The sequence below is a fragment of the Cydia pomonella genome, chromosome 22 (assembly GCF_033807575.1).
Source record: "Cydia pomonella isolate Wapato2018A chromosome 22, ilCydPomo1, whole genome shotgun sequence".
NCBI lineage: Eukaryota > Metazoa > Arthropoda > Insecta > Lepidoptera > Tortricidae > Cydia > Cydia pomonella.
This window is the reverse complement of record NC_084724.1, coordinates 5,112,959-5,135,225: the sequence shown is the minus strand read 5'-3', so window position 1 is coordinate 5,135,225 and position 22,267 is coordinate 5,112,959. Positions and strand designations below refer to the sequence as shown.

Sequence of the window (22,267 nt, the reverse complement as noted above, 5' to 3'; positions counted from 1 at the left end):
CAAAGAGTCTACTGACCAAGATATTTCGGACTACATCTTGGAAAAAACTAGTGAGGTGGTTTCAGTGCAAAAAATTACAATGAAAAAGGATCGGCACTATAATTCCTTTAAAATGTACGTGTGTAAACATAACCTACATATGTACTTAAACGATAGTTTATGGCCAAATGGTGTTAGTTGCAGGCGTTTTATACGTTTCAAGAAAACTGACAATGAAGAGGCAAAAGATTGCTCGTAGTCATGAAAAGTGTGTACAACAGGTTTACTCGGTAAATGAAGCAGGATAATAACACCATATTTATTAGTTATAATTGTAAAAATATTAAAAGGAGTTTTCACTGTGTTCGAGAACTATGCAAAATAGCAGACATAGTGGCGCTTCAAGAAACTTGGCTGTACAGTCATGATATAAATATCTTAGGACAAATAGACAACCAATTCTGTTTTACGGGCAAGTCTTCAGTCGATCTCTCCAATGGCGTACTCCGGGGGCGACCGCACGGCGGCGTAGCCATTCTTTGGAGAAGCAGTGCGTTCCGTAACGTATCAGTGTTAAAGTGTACCAGTGAGCGTTTAGTAGCAATAAAAGCCTCAACAGCTGATTCACGTGAAATTATAGTTATGTGCGTTTATATGCCAACTGACGAATCGTGCAACCTTCCACTTTTCACGCAGTGCTTAGGAGAAATGAACGCTATTATTGAGGACAATAACGTCGAAAATGTGTATATGCTGGGGGACTTTAACGCCCATCCGACGGCGTGTTTTGGTGAAGAACTATTCGATTTCTGTCGCGAGAGGAGTTGGATATGTGCGGATGTGGTGCGATTAGGTATAGCGTCTGACACACATACATATGTAAGTGAAGTGCATGGTTGTCATAGATGGCTGGACCACTGTGTGGTAAGTACTTCAGCAATGCCTACTATATTAAATATTGAAGTAGTTGACGATGTATACTGGTCGGACCACTATCCGTTAAAAATTGCGTGTAATTTGAATATTATTAAAAACAAACTAACTTTACAAAACGAATCTCGAAATAACATTATCTGGGGTCTCAGGACTGCTGAGGAATCGGATAAATACCATGAATTATGTAATAATAACCTTAAAAAAATACATTTTCCTTATGAGTTGAATCGATGTGCTGATAGAATGTGCCATAACATAACACATAAACAAGTTATTGATAAGTTATATAGCGACATTATAAGTGCACTAACGCGTGCGTCCGTGGACAGTCGAACACGGCCTCAAAACTCAGCTGTGAAGGGAAAATGTATTTTAGGGTGGAATAAGCACGTAGCCGACGCACATAGGCGGGCCAGACTCGATTATAAAATGTATCTACTTTATGGAAAACCTAAATGTGGGGCAGTGTTTGAAAAGATGTGTTTGAGTCGCAAGGTTTTCAAATCTAGACTAAAATTTTGTCAAAATAATCAGGAGCAAATTCGTTTTGATATACTTGCCTCACAACACTCCAGAAAACAATTTAGTAAGTTTTGGAAAAGTACGAAAAGTTTAAATGGGAGGGTGGGATTGCCTGCGAGTGTCGATGGGCTAAGCGACCAAAAATGTGTAGCCAATGTTTTTAAAGACTATTTTAAAGTACTCTCGCCGCGCTCATCGTCACAGAGTGTGATCGGCGATGTGTTCACCACTAATTATATACCAATTCAAATTACTAGTGAACAGGTTGTGGATGCTATTAAGAATATGAAAAGAGGTAAATCACCTGGCCACGACGGGCTTAGTATTGAGCACCTGCAATATGCAGGTGGTCATATTGCCGGGCTGTTGTCAATGTTATACACCTTATGCATAAGGCACGCGTATTTGCCATCCGATCTCACGAAAACAATAGTTATACCGCTTGTTAAAAATAGTACGGGTGATCTTTCAGATAAAACAAATTACAGGCCGATTTCATTGGCAACGGTGCTGGCAAAAGTTCTTGATAGAATCTTAGACGTGTACTTGAGTCGGCAAATTAAATTAAATGATGCCCAGTTCGGGTTTAGAGAAGGTTTATCGACAGAAAATGCCATTTTAGCGTTGAAACATACTGTTAACTATTATGTCAGTAGGGAAACGCCCATCTTTGCCTGTTTCTTAGATTTATCTAAGGCATTTGATTTGGTGTCTTATGATATACTTTGGGCTAAGTTGAAAGAGATAGGTATTCCGCATGAACTAATAGGTATATTGTCACATTGGTATCAAACTCAAATTAATGTAATTAAGTGGGCCAATGCCTTTTCTGATCCGTATATACTTACTTGTGGTGTAAGGCAAGGGGGGTTAACCTCGCCTAGACTTTTTAATTTATATGTAGACCAGCTGATCGGCAGGCTCAGCAGCATGCATGTCGGATGTAGAATAGATAACACAAGTGTTAATAATATCAGTTACGCTGATGACATGGCGTTGTTGAGCCCGTCGGTGGCTGGTTTACGTAAATTATTGGAAGTGTGCCAAGAATATGCGGTACAACATGGTTTAAAGTATAATGAAAAGAAAAGCGAGTTTATGATAATTAAAGGTAGAAATAAGGGTCCGGCGAATGTGCCTCCTATAATGTTAAATGGAACTGCTTTAAACCGTGTTACCCATTTCAAATACCTAGGTCACGTAGTGACAGAGGATTTAAAAGATGACATGGACATGGAGAGGGAGAGGAGGGCATTATCCGTCCGTGGCGGTATGTTGGCGCACAGGTTCGCTAAGTGTAGCATGGAGGTCAAAATTACTTTATTCCGTGCGTATTGCCAATGTTTTTATACCAGTGGCCTGTGGGCTAATTTTAAGCAGAAATCCTTTGACTCTCTAAGGGTCCAGTATAACAACGTTTTCAGGGCCCTGTTGAGGCTTCCGCGATACTGTAGTGCTTCTGGCATGTTTGCGGACGCACATGTAGATGATTTTTATGCTATTATGCGAAAAAAGAATGCATCAGTGGTACACCGTATACGCGGGAGCACCAACGGGATCCTGAAAATGATAGCCGAGCGGTTAGATTCCGGTATTTTGGGACGATTTATCGAATTGCATGTTCACAAACGTGCAGTTCGGTAAATCGGCCAAGATAACCAACAATCTAAAGTTACCTAATTTAATTTCTATAATTTATTGTGCGGAAGGTAACATAACATAGGTTGTAAGTTGATACTAACAAATATGGACTATATTAATTGTCTGAGAATAAATAATTTTTATTTTTATTTTATTTTATTTATTTATAATAAGAAGAGGAGACAACCTAGAACACTTCCCTGTGGGATAGAGCCTTGTGCTTCTATAATAATTGACCGAATGAATTCTATCTCATTTGTAGACGGATTTAGGTATTCGATTTGGGCGAGCTGCGTTCGCTTCTCTAGGTAAGATTTGATCCAGTCATGAGCTAAACCTCTAATTCCCGGACCGTATAATTTGTTGAGCAATATTTTATGTGAAACTGTGTCATATGCTTTCGTGAGGTCCAAGAGTAATCCATCGGCGTGGTGTTTGTTATTTACGGTGTCCATAATCTCTTGTGTGAAGTTGGTAAGCGCGAGAGCAGTTGACCGATTTTTTTTATACCACGTCGGTGGCAAACAAGCATACGGCCCGCCTGATGGTAAGCAGTCACCGTAGCCTATGGACGCCTGCAACTCCAGAGGTGTTACATGCGCGTTGCCGACCCTTTAAAAACCTGTACACTCCTTTTTTGAAGAACCCCATACTGTGAATACTCTCGGGAAAACCTCGGCAGGGAGCTCATTCCACAGCCGGAGAGTCCGCGGAAGGAAATTCCTCATAAACCGCACAGTGCGCGACCATTTAGGCTCTAGGGTATGAGGATGAACACCCTGCCGACGACGAGCGGTGCGGTGATAGAACCATATAGTTTGTCATCCAGTATCTCATTCTTTTCTAGAAATTTGTAGACTCGGTTGCACATAGCTTTTTCAAATACTTTGGAAAGGGTGGGCAAGAGTGTTATACCTAGGTCGGTAGTTATATGTCATGAGTATCGCCTTTCTTGTGTATAGGTTTAATTATTGATATTTTAAGCTGCTGCGGGAAAACCCCTTCATTACATGACTGATTTATTAGCATGCACAGTGGAGTTGCCAGTTCATTGGTTACCTAATCAAGGTTGAAGGGATATCATCAATTCCTGTGCTATATGTGTTCTTGAGTCCATGTATAATTTTAACCCTTTTCCAGGCTGCACCAATCTACAAGGTTTTCCCAAAAATCCAAATATATTCCAATTAATCCATCTTTGATGATTCATTTGAAGACAAGTAACATTTCTTGAAAGTTTAATCTAATTTAAACCTTAAATTGGAATGCTAAAGTTGAAATTCTAATGGCGCGTATGTGGTCGATAAATCGTACTATGCCTGGAAAAGGGTTAATGTTTTTAAGAAAGATATAAGATAATTTCGATTTAAGATAGAAGATAATTTCGATGTTTTAAGATTAACTATTATAGTATAGGTATAGGCAGACTCTTTCGAATTTATAATATTGTTTTTATTTGTGATATATGAAAAAAATGAGCAGATGCGACTCCTGATGGTAGGTAATTACCATTATTACCATCATCTATGGACACCTGCAACACCGAGGGGTTACAAACTCGTAGCCGGCGTTTAACATGGTAATAAGCTTATTTCTTGAAGGTTAAGTAATGCCGTGAGAGACATTTCATTCCACAGTTTAGCTGTGCAAGGCAGAAAGTTTCTGGAGGAACGTACCTACAGTTGAGGACTGCCAACCATCACATTCAGATTTTTATTCATAAAACAGTATTATACATGTCAAATTAGGTGGGTACATAAAACAATTCATTCCCAGAATATTAGGCACTAGTATACGTTAAATAGGCGTTTAACAGGTACATACATGGTATAAATTAATGTCTGGATGCATTACATTCTAAGCAGGTACAAGATCAAAACACAGGTTTAGGTACTTTAGATTTATAATTTCGGGTCGCTACACGTCTCGAGATTTGTTAGTAAAGTTTTTCGATGAATTGCAAAAGCGATATCGCTCTGTGCTAGTTTTAACTCCACGAGTAATGCGTGCCACCTAAGTGGTGAAGACGGAAATGCTGTAGGTTTACTTAGTAGGAACTCAACTATTTCATTTGTATATATTATGACTAGATCCCTTCCGTCTCCTGTGTTTACTTTATACGAGCATGTTTTGCGTTTCAACACATTCTAGGAACACGAACACTACATCTTTATAGATGAAGGTTGTCCGATAATACTACGCTATGTGGGCAAAATGTTACTTTGTAACACTGCTACAATGGCTCGGGAGCGCTGGTGGCCTAGCGGTAAGAGCGTGCGACTTGCAATCCGGAGGTCGCGGGTTCAAACCTCGACTTGTACCAATGAGTTTTTCGGAACTTATATACGAAATATCATATGATATTTACCAGTCGCTTTTCGGTGAAGGAAAACATCGTGAGGAAACCGGACTAATCCCAACAAGGCCTAGTTTTACCCTCTGGGTTGGAAGGTCAGATGGCAGTCGCTTTCGTAAAAACTAGTGCCTACGCCAAATCCTGGGATTAGTTGTCAAGCGGACCCCAGGCTCCCTTGAGCCGTGGCAAAATGCCGGGACAACGCGAGGAAGAAGATGACCCGACTTACATATGTATGCAAATTTTCAGCTCAATCGGAAACCGGGAAGTGGGTCAAATTTAACTTACAAGAATTGACCCGTACATACATAGGTAAATAGATAATATTGCATTGTCACCCGAATGCAAAATCAGCTCAATCGAAAACCGAGAACGGGGTCAAATTTAGCTTCCAAGATTTGACCCACCACAAACATACATACTAACAGGGCAAGTTAAATAAAAGCTTATAAAAATCGGCTCAAACGCCACCACAATGTATGTGGGACCATGTATGTAAGTGGGACAGACGTTGCACACCTGCCGATCGATTCTAACTGCTCTTCGACGTAGGTAAATACCATTATCTATCGAGGGCCTAGCCAAGTTGCCAATCGTTTGCGCCGTAGCGACCGAAACAGTAATATTCCATATCAAGTGCAACATCGACATCAGCGTTTCGTTCGCTACAGCACAAACGATTGGCATCTTGGCTAGGCCCGCAGGCTGCTACTTACTTTATCCATACATCTACAAGTATAGAACGTGTCATTCACGAAGACGCGTGACTTGACTCGTATATAGTCATGTTCTTAAAGGTGAGATTTGACAAATCTGCGCGTCATCTTTGGTGACACGAACTATACGTAGGTAATTATTGGGAGAGTTTCCTCGGAAACTTAGTTAAATAATAACTTATTTTTTAAACCTGCCGAAATTGAAACTTCGGCGGGACAGTACAAAAAATACAGTTTCGGCGACGCCGAAATGTATGGCCGCTTTTTAAACCAACCCGTCGGCGGATACATGATTTTTATGCCGACACCTACCGAAACCGAAACTTGAGGTCGGACAATATTTGTTTCACCACACCAGCTGGTAAAGCTAAAGGCTCTCTTGGCATTTCAAAAACGGATACGAAAGTTGCATTTTATTCACATGTGTGGCAATAGTTATTTGTACAACAAGAGAGCAAAGTTTGATATTTCTTCGAGTGCTTGTTTTGAGTCCCGTGCAAGCGAAAGATTCTATAATAGATTCACGAGCGTAGCGAGTGAATCTAATTTAGAATCTTGAGCGCAGTAAGGGACTCAAAAGCGCACGAGATGTAAATAACTTTGATCTCGTGTAGTACACAAAAATTTTCACGTCAGTCAGCCATCAAAAAATACAACCTGAAAAAATGTAATCCGTCTTCATCACTATTTCACTCATGTTTTCTGAAGGTATTCTAACAATTAACTTTAATTACCGCAATAAAACAAAACGAAAGAAATTTCAATAAAATGATACGAAAATAATAAATTAATAAATTAACGAACATCAATTGACAGTTAAATCGTCAACTTTTTTTTGTTAAAAAAAACTTTGTAAGATACGGTCCGAATTGCGGATACTACTATTTGTCAACTATAGTAGAGATCGTTAAAAATCGTTAAGTAGAATTATTTACTGCGTAACAATTGCGTAAATTTGTATAAGTATATTGTTTTGATTGTATAATAAAATACGTAAAATATGGGTATTTTTATTAATTTTTAAACTTTTATTTCATTAATTAATTATTACGAATGAAGACTCGTAGGGTGTTTTGGAACGATGCGGTCTGACTTATTTCGGGGTTCTATTATAAACCGTCAATATATCGTTGAATTACGTATGCACTTTTTGTCTCTTTCTTTTTGCTAATGACGTGAAAGGAACAAAGACAATAGAATCAAAAAACTTCGAACTTGTATTAGGCCCCGCACGTTGAAATGACATTCGAATATGAAGGTCACTTGAATGTTATTTTGTCTCACTCAGTGAGCAAAATGCGATTTTGCTCACTGTTTTTAAGCAGCAAATTACCCTTGTTCCAGCTGCTGACGTGAAAAGTAATTTGTTGTTTAGGTACTCATGTTGGCTGATGGAATTGACTTTTACATGATGATTTTGAATGATAAATATTTAATAACTAATAATATTTGATTTTATTTGATGTTTTAGGGTAGGGTGGTATAAGATTGCGCGGGCGATATAATTGCGCATACGTCATAGCAGGACAACGGAGTGAGCTTCGTAGTATGGAGTGTGGAATTAAAAGGAGTGAACTCTCTTATGGTAGAACTGTTGCAAAAGTGTCCAGCTGTCAGCTATAAATAATACTTCCAAATATCACCAGAGTAGCGCTAGAGTAGCTAAGAACCTATTGTTACCGATATTGACGGAGTGAAGTGCGCTGTCTATGATTTGATTTATTTTTCAAGTATTCTAGGTATTGTAGGGCCACCTATTTGAGGTTTTTTGATGACACTTTTTGGTACGTGGAGATTCCATTCCTTACCTCCACCTTCCATACTTCGTAAGCAACCTAAGTTATGTTTTGTTAGCGGTCGTAACCGGCATGTCGGCATGTACTCCCAAAGAAATATCATATATGAGTGGAAAACAAAAGAGGTACGTAAGTACAGTTTTTATTCACTTTTGATCTTATTTTTTGATGAAATGAGTGCATTACTGTACCAAAACTATAAGTAATTTGTTATTATTTTGTCGCGGCAGTATCACTCATGTTTCGACCTGACAGGAAGTAGTTCGAACATTGTCTATGAGATGGCAGTAATATCGCGATGTTTAGAGTGGTATTGCAATGTGTAAAATTGCGCACTTCGGGTGTGTGTACAATTGCGCGCGCAATTTTACACATCCGAATGTTTAGTACAACAACTCACAATTTTCCCCACATGTGGATAAAATGCAACTTTCTTAGTTTTTGAACATTCAAGAGGGCCTTTACCAGTTTGGTGTGGTGAAAATAACTATTTACGTAAAGTCAGAAGTAATCATTATATTTGTATGCAATACGGCTGTAATAAAGTAATATTAACTAGTTCAGTGTGTCATAGAATTCGATAATGTTGCGCGAGCGAGCGCCAGTCTGGCTCCGTCTCAGGCTGTGTGACGTCACACTTGTTTGATGTTTAGATGAGATTAAACAGTGGAATATGTAGACAAGATGCTAATCGCTTTAGCGAAAGCAACGCAACTGTCACTGTCGCACAAATATGGAAGTGATAGAGAGAGATGACTATGCTTCGCCACGGAGCGTTAACGATTGGCACGTTGTCTAAGCACACAGATATACTTACTTAATTTCTGAGAAAGACAGCGAAAATATTCTCTTTCTTAAGAATAAACCGTAGTCTGTATGGCCCCAAAAAGGGCCTCAATAAACTTAATTAAATTGTGTAAATCGAACACATTTCCATGTATGTCTTTATAAGCTCTGTGCTACGAGAGAATCATAATTCCCCGTACAGTCACGTCTGAAAACATCGACACGATCGAAGTGCCAAAAATATAGTATACACGACTTTATGGCCCATATATTAGGGTAGTGTATACATATTTTTGGCACTTTATCCGTATCGATATTCTCAGACGTGACCCTACACGGCGGAAAAGTTGATTACTCGAGGAGATATAAAATTGAAGAAATTTGAACCTTATGGAATTCTATTCAAAGTTCAAATTTCTTCAATTTTATATCTCCAGTTATCAACTTTTCCGCCGTGTACCGAATTATAATGGGGTTGTAACTGCCCGTTACAGTATTTTTCTTGAAGGCGACAGCATAGATTTTATGTTAACGGCACCAATCATGGGACATTTAAGAGAAAATTTGGAGTATTTATGGTATTTCAGACATCTGTAAAATTTCTACCGCTTTATGCTTTAAAAGTTGAATATCCAATTCATCCTTTATGTGTTCTATGTATTTAATAAAAGCTTCTGCAATTGGTTTTAATATTATTAACCATTTAAAACTATGGTTTTTTGCTCCAGTCATGGGGTGTATGGCGCCATTAATTTTACAAAATAACAAATATCAATGAAATATTAAACATATGCAGCTTTTTGGCTCTTGTTTATGGTAAAATGTTGCTACCGATTAAAAACTGATGGTAAATACTTGTTTTACAGGATTTGTCCATACCATCCCATTACTGGTGCCTGTTCCATTATAGGGGTGTTTACAATACCTGACAATCCTACGAATAATGTCAAATACTTATTTTTTTTAAATCCTGGATGCTAGTTCTTTAAGTTAAATAAATAATGAAAAAATAAAATTTGTTTATTTCAGACCATCCGATCCATATTGTTAGTAAATCAAAACACCTTACATCCTATATTAGTACTTACATAATAGTATTTTATGCAACAGTTGTATAAGAAGGGTCAAAAAAGGCGAGTGGCGTGAGTTACAATGTGAGCCGGAGCCGAAGGCGTAGGCGAACATTGTAAAGGAATACGCCACGAGAATTTTTTGACCTACTTATACAACGTTGCATACAATATTTTTCTTACGAGTCAACAAAAATAAATCTTAATTTAGGTAAACAAATTACAGCAAAAGTATATAGCCAAGACGCGCGAGCATACCTTGTTCCGCGCCCAGCCCGCCCCGGGCCGCGGCCGGCCGGTCAGCGACACCTCCTCGTAACTCATGAGGCCCTGGTACTTGCTACTTGCTAAATTAATTTTTTGGACAGTTTTTTCTCAATTTTGGCCACCGTAGCCTACGGAGACGAACAAGCAACGCTAAGCGGTCTTCGTAGTCTATGGGTGTTGCTATAATACGGGTGTCACATGCGTGTTTCTGACTTATGAAGTAATTATTTTTACTATGCAACCAAATGAATATTTTGTACGTTGGCAGCAATGCACTTAGTTTAAAACTGTATTCGTTTTGGTTTTGTTAGGTTGGTAGCCATTAATCGCAGTAACATTATAGCTTATAAAAGCAGTAGAGGAGTAGGAAAAAACACTTATACACAAACACTTATAACTATTTTCCTACTCCTCTACTGTTATCTGTCATTTATGCATTCATTAACACGAATATAAGAACATACATAAAAGATTTCAAGAAAAGTCTATATTGTCTATTCCTCATAACAGCTCTTGTGCTTTTATAAGCTATAACGTTACCGCGATTAATGGCTACCAACCTAACAAAACCAAAACGAATACAGTTTTAAACTAAGTGCATTGCTGCCAACTTACAAAATATTCATTTGGTTGCATAGTAAAAATAATTACTTCATAAGTCAGAAACACGCATGTGACACCCGTAATATAGCAACACCCATAGACTACGAAGACCGCTTAGCGTTGCTTGTTAGTCTCCGTAGGCTACGGTGGCCAAAATTGAGAAAAAACTGTCCAAAATATTAATTTAGCAAGTAGCAAGTACCAGGGCCTCATGAGTTACGAGGAGGTGTCGCCGACCGGCCGGCCGCGGCCCGGGGCGGGCCGGGCGCGTAACAAGGTATGCTCGCGCGTCTTGGCTATATCAGAGGCGTAGCGAGGGGGGGGCTAGGGGGGCCATGGCCCCGGGCGGCACATGAGAGGGGGCGGCAAAAACGGTATTTAAAAAAATATAAAATTAAGAAATCAATATTTTCAAATCAAGCCACGAAACGAACTAACGCACCGCGGGAGCGAACGGCGTGGGGCGGGTGTGCGGGGGCCGTCAATCGCTACCGGAGTGCGGCGTTCCAAACCACCGACGAGCTTACACGCTTGTCCGCTGGTTATAGGTATAACCTTTAACATACCTATAACCCTATATGACGTCACATCAAATTTAACACGGCGCCTTCTGCGTGCGATCTATAGCCGGGCGCCCTCGGCGCCAACATTCGTTCAAAAATAGTTAGGCGCAGCCCTATAAACGTGGCGCGATACGCGCGGTTCAATGCCGGGCTCCTTCGTTGCCCTCATATTGAAAGAGTCGGGCGTAGCTCGACGTACGTGTCGCGCTGCGGGCAATCGAATAACGGGCGCTTTCGGCGCCCTCATGTAAAAGCATCGGGCGTAACCAAATGCATTGGGCGCTTTGCTGCTGTACAGAAGGCGCCCTGCCACAAAAATAATGTAAAATGACTTTAATAGTTATTTTCTGCCCTCCAGGCGGAAAGCGTCAACTTTGCTCCGCTGCGCTAAACGAAGTTGCCGCTTTCCGCCTCAGGCGAGCAGAAAAATTGTATGCGCACCACGGAAGGATGCTCCCTTGGAACACAAATACATTTGTCTATTTTTTGCTGGAGGCGGAAAGCGGCAACTTCGTTTAGCGCAGCGAGAGAAAAGTTGACGCTTTCCGCCCGGAAGGCAGAAAATAATTAAATACGAAATTAAAACCCCATAATTAATTAAATGTAAGGCGGACTACTGAAAATCGCGCTCTAAAACGTATGAAATAAGTAAACATTCTCACCTGAAATAATCATTTACCTTTACCTGAAGAGGGAAGAATAGCTTTGCGATCCTTGCGAAATAATAGTATTTTTTCTATTAAATTACATTTCGGGAGAAAACGTTTTCCAAACTAAAATCTTAACAAATCACTTTGATTTTGATGTCCATCGCTTCAGCATAGTTTATTATAGGTTTCGCTTTTTTTAAGAATTATTTATGTATTTATTGTTTTCAAATTTTGAAAAAAAAGGAAAACCTATAAACTTAGTTTTTTCATTATGTCAATAATAAATAAATAAATAAATAAATATTATAGGACATTATTACACAAATTGACTAAGTCCCACAGTAAGCTCAATAAGGCTTGTGTTGAGGGTACTTAGACAACGATATATATAATATATAAATATTTATAAATACTTAAATACAAAGAAAACACCCATGACTCAGGAACAAATATCCATGCTCATCACACGAATAAATGCCCTTACCTTATTTTATTTATTTATTATTTATTTATTTATATTGAATATACACAATGAGAATCCGACAGATTCAAAGTGTATTCTTGACCGCAAGTTTAGAAACTAAAATGTCATATCAGGTCTTGTTATAAAGATAATGACAATTGTTGTGAAAATTCGTTTTTGTAATAACTTAGTGAAAAACGCCTTTATGGCTGCGACGACACAAGCACTATGTGGCCTTACTAAGAGACATTCATGTTATAAAGGAAACTCGCAAAATTTACCTGCAAATAAAAAAAACTATTTATTCGTTGTAAAGTATTTTTTTGCCAACATGTAAAAATAGATAACGTGTCGTCTGCAGAAAACACATACACACACACACACACTTGTTTTGCCGAATTTGATCAAATTACAAATATTTTTTTTTGCTCCTTAAGACAGGAATTCGTGGTTAAAATCTGACAGGTTTCTCGTTCATACCGTGTAATTGTATACACTGTATAAACGTACATAATTAAGTAAATGTACAATATTTTCTGTGTGATTATTTCAGATGTTTTTTTTTTCTCTTTGCATAATTTTAAGAGCCAAATTTTCAGTAGTTGAGTTTTAGTTTTTGAAGATATTTTTTGATTTTTACCTTTTCCAACTAACTTTGTCTTGTCTATTAACTACTTAGTCAGGTCACAAGTTTTACAAATAAAATGTTATACAAAGCTTTTAATAAATAAAGTTTGCCATGATTTGAAAGCTTGTTTTATTTTATACTGATATAAATGTAATATAATTATTTTAAAATGTAAAGCTCGTCTTTATTTACTACTTATTTATTTTGGAATTGTCGTTAGACGCGAATACACGCGAAATAAAAAATAAAATAAAATATAACTTTTTTTCGAATATTACATATGTTTGAACCCGGATCCGTGTTTAAACTACGTCCAAAAGAGAGGTATGGGCATTGTGAAAGTCATCTCGCTCTGTGTGGTAGGGCACAGAATAGCGGATGTCAATCCAGATCTGAAGCAGGGTCCAACTCGGGAAGTACCTCCACCTTACAGAAAACCGCAACTAAATAACTCTAGACCCTACTCAGGGTGCGGAGTGTCAGGGTCGCCAAAGCACATGTAACTCCTTTAGAGTTGCAGGCGTACATAGGCTACGGAGATTGCTTACCATCAGGTGGGCAGTATGCCTGTTTGTCACCGACGTAATATAAAAAAAATTTGAATACTTAATGCAAAACTGTATCTATTACTTTTTATCAGTAAAAATCTTTGTGACAGAACTTATGACCTGACTAAGTGATACTGATCATAAATTGGGGCGGCAAATTTTTGATCGGCCCCGGGCGGCAAACATATATGCTACGCCGCTGGGCTATATACTTTTGCTGTAATTTGTTTACCTAAATTAAGATTTATTTTTGTTGACTCGTAGGAAAAATATTGTATGCAACGTTGTATAAGTAGGTCAAAAAATTCTCGTGGCGTACCTATTCCTTTACAATGTTCGCCTACGCCTTCGGCTCCGGCTCACATTGTAACTCACGCCACTCGCCTTTTTTAACCCTTCTTATACAACTGTTGCATAAAATACTATTATAACTATTAACCTATTTCTAGTTTATATCTAAGTATGAGTTAAATCTCATATTTAGATATAAGTAAACTAGAAATAGGTAAAAGCTTATGCTGGCGCCATCAATAATAGTTATTTGATTTACAAGGGGGCAAAGTTGTTGTTTATTCGTTTGTGCTAATATTGATACCCGAGCAGGCGAAAGGTTCGAGAAGTGGAATCTTGAGCGTTGCGAGGATTTTAAGGTACGAGGGTTCAACAAACTTTGCCTCCGAGTGAAACGCATAATTTTTCACCACACCAACGCGAGGAAAATACTACCTAACAACGAAATACCACAAAAATCAAACCATATCAAATCCAAATGAACGTAATAAAAATATTAGGTATCATTTTAAATCATTATTTAAAAGTAAGTAAATTCTACCAACTAACATAAGGAAACAACTCAAAATTTGCATCTTTGATTACTTTCTCATTAGTTTTTGAACAATCAAGAGGGCCTTTATTACCAGTTGGAATGGTGAAAAAACATTTGACAGTTGCCAACCCGTTGTATAAGTTTCCCAATTGTAGTTACGGCTGTTACGATAGAGGATGTAACCGTAGATTCCTAAGGTCCGATGACATTGTGCCAGCGCTGGCAACGCGCCCGTAGGAAGCACAGCGGGTAAATAAAGACATCTATTTATATTACGTACGCGGCTATGATACTTTCTCTCTAATGTTACGATTCCCACAGATGTAACAGTTAAATTTCGTAGACTATTGATCACGTCAGAGTGAACGGTCATGATATGGACACTTCATTTATCCTTATATTTGCGTCCGACGACTAATGGGGCAAGTGCAGTGAATATATATATACACTTTTGTCTCAGGCGATGCCGCTTGGCACAATTGTTCCTTAGGTCAAACAAAGCTGATTTAGCACGGCAACCACGCTTCCCGCTTCTACCTCCATTAGGTCATGACATGACCATATGTTGCTATTCTTATAAAGATATTCAAAAAGTAGCCATGTTTTATGTCTGGCTAACCCGTGACATATAATAATGAAAAGTAGTGTTTGACTCAGGTGAAAGGCATCCCTTGGTTAACAATCCAGTATTTTCTGTCATAATGTTGGTTTTTATTAAATATCTGTTTATGCCATTAGTGCTTCAAAATATTTCGGACATATGGGCGCCATGGCTGGCTCAAATGAAGTGTAATTGGGAAGTCCAATTTGCGAGCAGCTGGGATCGTATATCGGCAATAACGCGGCGAATGTTGGCTTCAAAGTAATCCAAAGTCTTTGGGTTCATCTGCGTAGACCTGTGACTTCACATATCCCCAAAGAAAGGTGTGAGATCACATGATCATGGAAGCCCGGTCATCGAACCATTACGCGAAAGTGGTAAGTTTGGTGAACTGAATCATGATTTTCATAAATTTGCGCAAATTGCAAGTGTTGTTCTGAAGTAAGTCTATTCATTGTGAAATGGCAAAAAGTACTGACTACAAATAGGTCACCAACAGTCAAATTGACAATCACTAGAAATAGTTTTGCCAATTTAAAAACCTAAACATGGAAAAATCTCAAATCCATACATAAAAAAAAAATAGTTAAATTTGTACGGAACTCTCGGTGAGCGTGTCCGACTTGCATTTCTCCGGTTTTGTTTTCCTTTTAAGGTACGGAACCCTATAAAAGCACCTTATGCGTTGGCCGTGGATCGACACGACACATTCAAGGACTTATCGATGTTTTTGTTTATGTAATTTTTCCACGTGGAAAATCCCGCAATTTACTTAACTCTGCAGATAAAATGTGTTGATAGTTTAATAATTATATAAATATTTAAAAAACGCAAAACAAATATTTAAAAGACCATAGTGTATAAAATTTTGCACCTTTATATTTAATTAAGGAAACAGTAGGTCTAACTTTTAAAATGCAATGTTTAACTATGACGCACATTATAAATGACCGTTTGTTTCTTAATAAAAGAAAAAAAAATTGAAAATTTCTGATGGCATATTAGCACTTACATCATATCCGACATCAACTTCAAGATGGATTATGAATTGTCATGAGATTTTTTTTTTTTTGGATTAGAACGAAGTCCATCTTAAGTATCGGTGGGCGGATAGAGTGGAGGTATTATAGATCTCCAAGCCGGGTTTTTAGTGTAAGCTGGCGTGAATCCTTTCATTTCAAATATTGTAAAATGGCGTGCTTTTGTGTCGGAGGCCTATACTCATTTCGCGTCATCGCGCCAACCAAGTGAGAATGAAATCCGCAGAAGAAGATAAGCATTAGGATCGCAAATTATATTTTCGTCACAAGACATAAAGTGCCGTGCCATGAACCTTTGTCTTTTATCACTAGACCGTTTATTTCTTTGTATGTATAACTAACACTGACATACATCTACATCACGCATGTTTACAGAACTTTAACCCTGCAACTGGATCTAACCAGCGTGTGCGAACGGCTCGCCGTCTAATTAATGTTGATTATCTACAGTTTTTATACAACAGTTGTGGGTGCTGACTCTCGACCCATGGTAGATATACATACATGTGTATATCTGATATACACAGTCATTTACAAAAACACGAGCGCAGCACGCAATACCCATGTGCAAAATAGATACTTTAGATACTTTTCGGAAATTTTCATAAAAAACTAATAAAAAATTATATTTTCGAAATATGTGAGTAGTTTATCAAATTCGTCCATTGAAAATATGCTCTAGGGAAATAACTGTTAATAATATTGCCTGTTATTTCACTTTTTTAAAGTAAAACTAATCGTTTTAAGAGGTAACTTCTACCCATATATAAATAAAAAAACATTCTTAAAAAAATTGTGAAAACTAGTAACGACAATGTAGAACTTTCACGTTACTTTAAAGGTTGTTGGCGTATAAAGGGTAAAAGGGTTCTTGGAGTTCAAAGGGTTGTAAAACTATACTAAGGCGCACCTACTCACATATGCCCATATGTATATGTAAAATGAGATGAACCATCTTGAACGGTATCGAAGTAGGGCGGAAAGTCTTACAAAGCGTGGTATTGATCTGTATTTGATGACCAAAAGATGGCTTAGGTATTGGTTCCTTCTCAATCATAGAAGGTTACTGGCATCTGATGCTTACAGATAGGTAAACCTACATAATATATTAGGTAAGTATTCACAAATAAGAGAGAGGACTGACTTCATAAAAACAAGGGCGATATTTAGGATGGCTTATGGAAAATTTGTTATTACCTTGTATTCATGTCAGATTTCCTGAAGTACCTGACATTAGAACGTGATTCGGTTTACCCGAATACAGCTTAGATACTATTTTTTTAGAGGCTCAATTAGTCAAGAGCCAGTGTCCCAAAACCGCGAGTTTGAATCTCGGTCAAGGCAGATATCATTCTGTGTCTCAATTGTGGAATAGACACTCTATACATACGTAGAGGAAAGTATAGCTTCATACCGGGTGCGATGTGGCCTGTAACACGAGCACTACTTATAAACTAAACTGTAGGCTGTACCCATAAATAGGTCAGTGGCTGTACCTATCCTGAAACTGATTACTATTTGTTCAACGACTTTAAAAATAACTTGTGTTTTATTTTAAGTACTTACACTTTAAAGTTTATCCTAAGAGACCATGTAACTACCTATTGCGAATTTTGTTATGTTTATAGAGTGACAAGCAACGGATATTATATCGATGATAGCGTACATTGAAAATAATATTTAATATGTATAAAAAAGGGAAAATCGAAATAACTTACTTTTTATTTTTTTAAGTTTTTGAACAAAGTTTTATCGTTTCAAAGTACAAGCCCAGATCATAGAAGGTCTTATATCTATGGGTACAAACTATGTTTTAATATTTTTTTCGTGTTACAGGTGACACCCGTATAATCCTACTACCTACTAAATTGAATTGAATGGGTTTCCTATAATAGCTGTTACGATACGAATATTTATTATTATTAACCATTCATCTCGTGTAATGAAATGATCATTAAGTTCGCATGAATTATATGTACACGTGTCATTTATCTGGGTTATCTTGCGTTAGTGACGTTTCAAATCGTAAACGTATTTAGTCTATTACGTTGTATACCTACCATTTTTTATCTCTTACCATACTCTGAGTGGGGAATATGTACCTATGTAATACTGAAAAACTTTTACTATGGAGCTAATCCCGAAATCGCGAAAAAAATCTACTGAAACATTGGGCATATGATTCGCCAAAATGTCATTTACCTACATATATCTAAGGACGGTCCTTACGGGCAATAAGAATGGGGCCAGTACAGCGGTGTCACGTACACGAATTCGAGCCAATCGTGCAGTCTAACGCCACAACGCGATTGGTCGCAACTAGTTGCGTTAGACTGTACGATTGGCTCGAATTCGTGAGTGACATCACTGAACTAGGACTATTTTTAGTGCCCGTAAGGAGAAGATTTTTTGCGTTCCGTTGTTGCATGGCCCTATAGTAAAAGTTGTTCAGTATGACCTATGTACATAAGTGTTATAGGTATGGGGACACGTATGTCATATACATACATATATACATAGATGAAAGGAGGTAGAGCAAGCGTGCCCTAGCGTGAAGGCATCGTTCTAAAAAACTAGATCACAGACCTCTAACTAGCTGGGAGGATGACATCAGAAATATTGCAAGCTCACTCTGGAGGAGAGAAACAGCCAATCGGGGAGCTTGGAAGAGACTTGGAGAGGCTTATGCCCAACAGTGGGCGCATACTCTCTGACAAAATCACCTATGACCACAAATCCACAAAGTTTTAAATTTTTTACACGGATCAGTAAAACCGAACTATATAGGTATTGGTTACAAATATTCCAACTAAATATGTATATCATATTCCTAAGAATTTCAATTCCAATATAACTCTGTGGTAGGTACCCCATATTCATCAGATGACCAAATTTAATGATTTAGACAAATCGTCACCTCAATTGAAGGAGATCGCGGAATACCGGTTATTTTCGGTTCCTTCCGGTTTCGCGACCTTCCTCAAGGCGAGACGAGAAAAATTTGATGTGACTTTTTAGATATGACACGTCACTCGAACTGTCGTTTGACTCGTCGAAGTGAAGATTTGTTTGAAGCATGGAGATATAAAGATAATCTTATAAGTCCGTGGTTTGAAGATAAAGATGACTCAAAGCTCTTACAGCTCTTTTTACAAGCTTTTATTTAACTTGCAATGTGTGGAACTGTTTGTACGGGTCAAATCTTGCAAGTTAAATTTAATCGACTTCCCGGTTTCCGGTGAAGCTGAAAATTTGTATATATGTATGTCGGGTGACGATGCAATATTATGGCACCATGGTGTCTGATGTCTGGTCTGGTCAGATGATGGAGACAGGAGGTGGACGTAGGAACTTTGTGATAAAACAACGTAACCTAATTGTGTTTAGGATTTTTAGAATTGTCTCTCAATAAAGGACTCTATGAGTATTGTGGAACGAAAAGTGCAGTCAGCGATAAAAGCTGCAAATTTTGCAAATTTTCAGCTCAATCGGAAACCAGGATTTGGATCAAATTTAACTTGCAAGATTTGATTACAGACCGACAGAGAGACAACGGGGCAGGTGAAACTAAATAAAAGCGTGTAAGAGACACGAAGTTGAAGTTTTCTATGGGACGATAACACTTCGCACCAATTTTTTTTTAATTAGCCGCTTTTTGCGACTGACGGAAATGGCTGACTATATTTTGTAAATCATGCAGCAGTAGGAGCTGTACCTAAAATTAGTCTCCGAGTTGCAATTTATTGGAAAATTGACAAGGCCACTATAGCAGGTCGAAAGTTGGGCAAGTATACGTGACCGCTGCATTGGAAACGATAATCAGATCACGCAATATTTTGATACTGCGGTGCTTTGATCTGCACCCGACTTACCACAAGACATGTATAATATTTTTTGGTTTGCTATATCTGACGATACTCTGAGCGTTGAATAGATTTTCCAATGTCCAACGGTTGCCCCTATCCGAAGTGACAATTATGACTAATTGAAAAAATAACGTGGGTTAAAATTGTTTTTTTTTTTACTTTTTATAAGGCCAATCCCTAACACGCAAAAAACACTACTGTCTCAAACATTTCGGCGAATCACATGTCAATGTTTTCTATGGAACTTCCGATTTGTTTTCGCGATTTCGGAGTTGGCTCGGTCTCCTGGTCTGTGGCTGTTTTGCTGTTAATATTGTTCAGTATGACCTATGTATTTTACCCCTCAGAGTATGGTATATTTATTAGCTGTATACATTTAATTGTTATACAAGGGAGCAATTTTGTTGTTTACTTCTCGTGCTTAAGTATAATGAGCAATGCCTCTCGTGTAGTGAAACCCTCGCAACGCTCACAATTCCACTTTGTGATATCTTAAAGGCACGTTCACATTAGGTGAAACATATTGAAAATAAAAATAAAAACTATAATAAGACGCACTTAAGGGCGTATTCTGATTATTTAAAAAGGATTGCAATTTGATTCCTATATCTCAGAGCATCTTTCGCAATGTTACAAAAGTGTAAAAAAGAAGTTTACCCATCGAGATAAGTTTACTGTACAATGAAATAACACTAGCGTTATTATAAATAAACAATGATAATCCTAACATAAGTCAATGGGCATTAAAATACATTACGCTTTATTATGACATGCATTATGCATCAATAAATCGAAGAAATACGATTGCAAATATACACAATGGTTAAAAATGAAAAACTTAAGCAAAATCTTGGCCAATGCGGAATTTTCACGCTAAAAAAAGTTACATCACAGCATACACACTGAAAACTCCAACCTTGATCTTACACACTAATTAGAAAAAAAAAGAAAAACAAACTCACATCGTTCCTGCTTCTGAGCGTGCTTCGCTTAGGCCGAAGGAGTACATCCTTAAAGTCTAATTTAACCTCGTTGATAATGTTGGGCATTTTGAGTGTTTAACCGATATTTGTGCGATGAGTTATTTTGCCGCGAACGCGCGTCCCCTCTCGCGCGCGATATCGACTGACGGTTTTGTGATGAGGGTTGCCAGGGTTCTTTGTAAATTTCTGTAACATTTGCAATGGTTTTAAGCAAAGCGCACTATCAATTTCTAATCGCTTGTTGTGGTAGCACATACATATTTGAAAATCGTCAATAAGTTATAAAATTTATAACTTATAAGACGAAAAAAAATAAGGTTATTTAGGTACTATTCTTCTTCTTCTTTTCCTTTTTCCGTTTTTTTATTTTTATTTATTTATATCACTACAAATTACACAAAGAACTTAAAACTAAGATACACCACTGAAACTTCTTAAAAGAAGTTTATTTGGGTCTCTCCTAGTTATATTTCGCCAGGCTTCTCGTCCTGGGTCATCTCAGGTGGGATTTGGGTTATGTTATTACTATAACATCATTTTATTACATTTATGTTTCAAATGACAGTATATTTCTGAACATAAACTAGTCGTTAATAAACGGACGGAGGTAAACGGGTCAAAATTATTTTCGTTTTTTTGCTTCTGACCACTCTGTCACGCTTGTATCTATGTCTTCTATGAAATAAAAATGAGTCGAGTGCTATATTGCATGTCTCTCTAGCTCAAAAACGATAGCTCTTTATCTCATACAAAAAGCTCCACTCCACCACAATTTTTGGGGTAAAAACATGACAATGTAAAGAATTTTGACCCAAACATGCAAGCCAACTGCAAAAAGGCAAATTCTGAATTTGCATGGGAAGTCGATTGTTCACCGTTCGTGCCAATTTTTTTTTAAATTTGCCGCCTTTTTTGACTTTTGTTTTCATTACGAATCTGATGGCGATAATCTGATGAAGTATAGCAATATAGGTACGTACATATAGTTATCGTGATGCAATCTCCTAAAGAAAAAAACGATGTTGTCAATTTTTCCATAAACATGGCAACATTACAAAAGCGACCAGCGTGACGTCACAAGGGCGCAGCGCCAGAAATACGCTTTCAGCGCTAGGTGAAGGTTGCACATCGGCACGAAAAAACCGGAATCGCTTTTCACGTCACTATTAAGTTTTTTTTTTTCAGTCGGTAATGCAGTTTTATTCGTGCGGTCAGCTGCAGCGCTGCGTCGTTCAATTTGTATAACGTGGTGTTTTTCTCGCCGGCAAAGTAAAGTTTGTTAAACTATTGATATAACAATCAGCTGTTTAAGTTCCATTGCGCAGGCGTAAATTAGCGGGAGGAATTATGGAAAATTAGATCTCAGTGCTACTGTCAATATTAATATTGTGTTAAAGACTAAAAGACTTATTTACTTAAGGGGCTCC

General features: G+C 37.8%; 1 protein-coding gene across 1 annotated transcript in view; it reads right to left on the bottom strand.

Annotated features, from left to right (window-relative positions):
* Nucleotides 1–21,017, bottom strand: part of LOC133530202 (GMP reductase 1-like) — a 34,041-nt gene extending 13,024 nt beyond the window's left edge. The window contains exon 1 of the mRNA XM_061868059.1: nucleotides 20,820–21,017. Coding sequence (XP_061724043.1) covers nucleotides 20,820–20,906 — 87 coding nt within the window. The 5' untranslated portion in view covers nucleotides 20,907–21,017. The remainder of the gene's footprint in view (nucleotides 1–20,819) is intronic.
* Nucleotides 21,018–22,267: the final 1,250 nt, after the last annotated feature.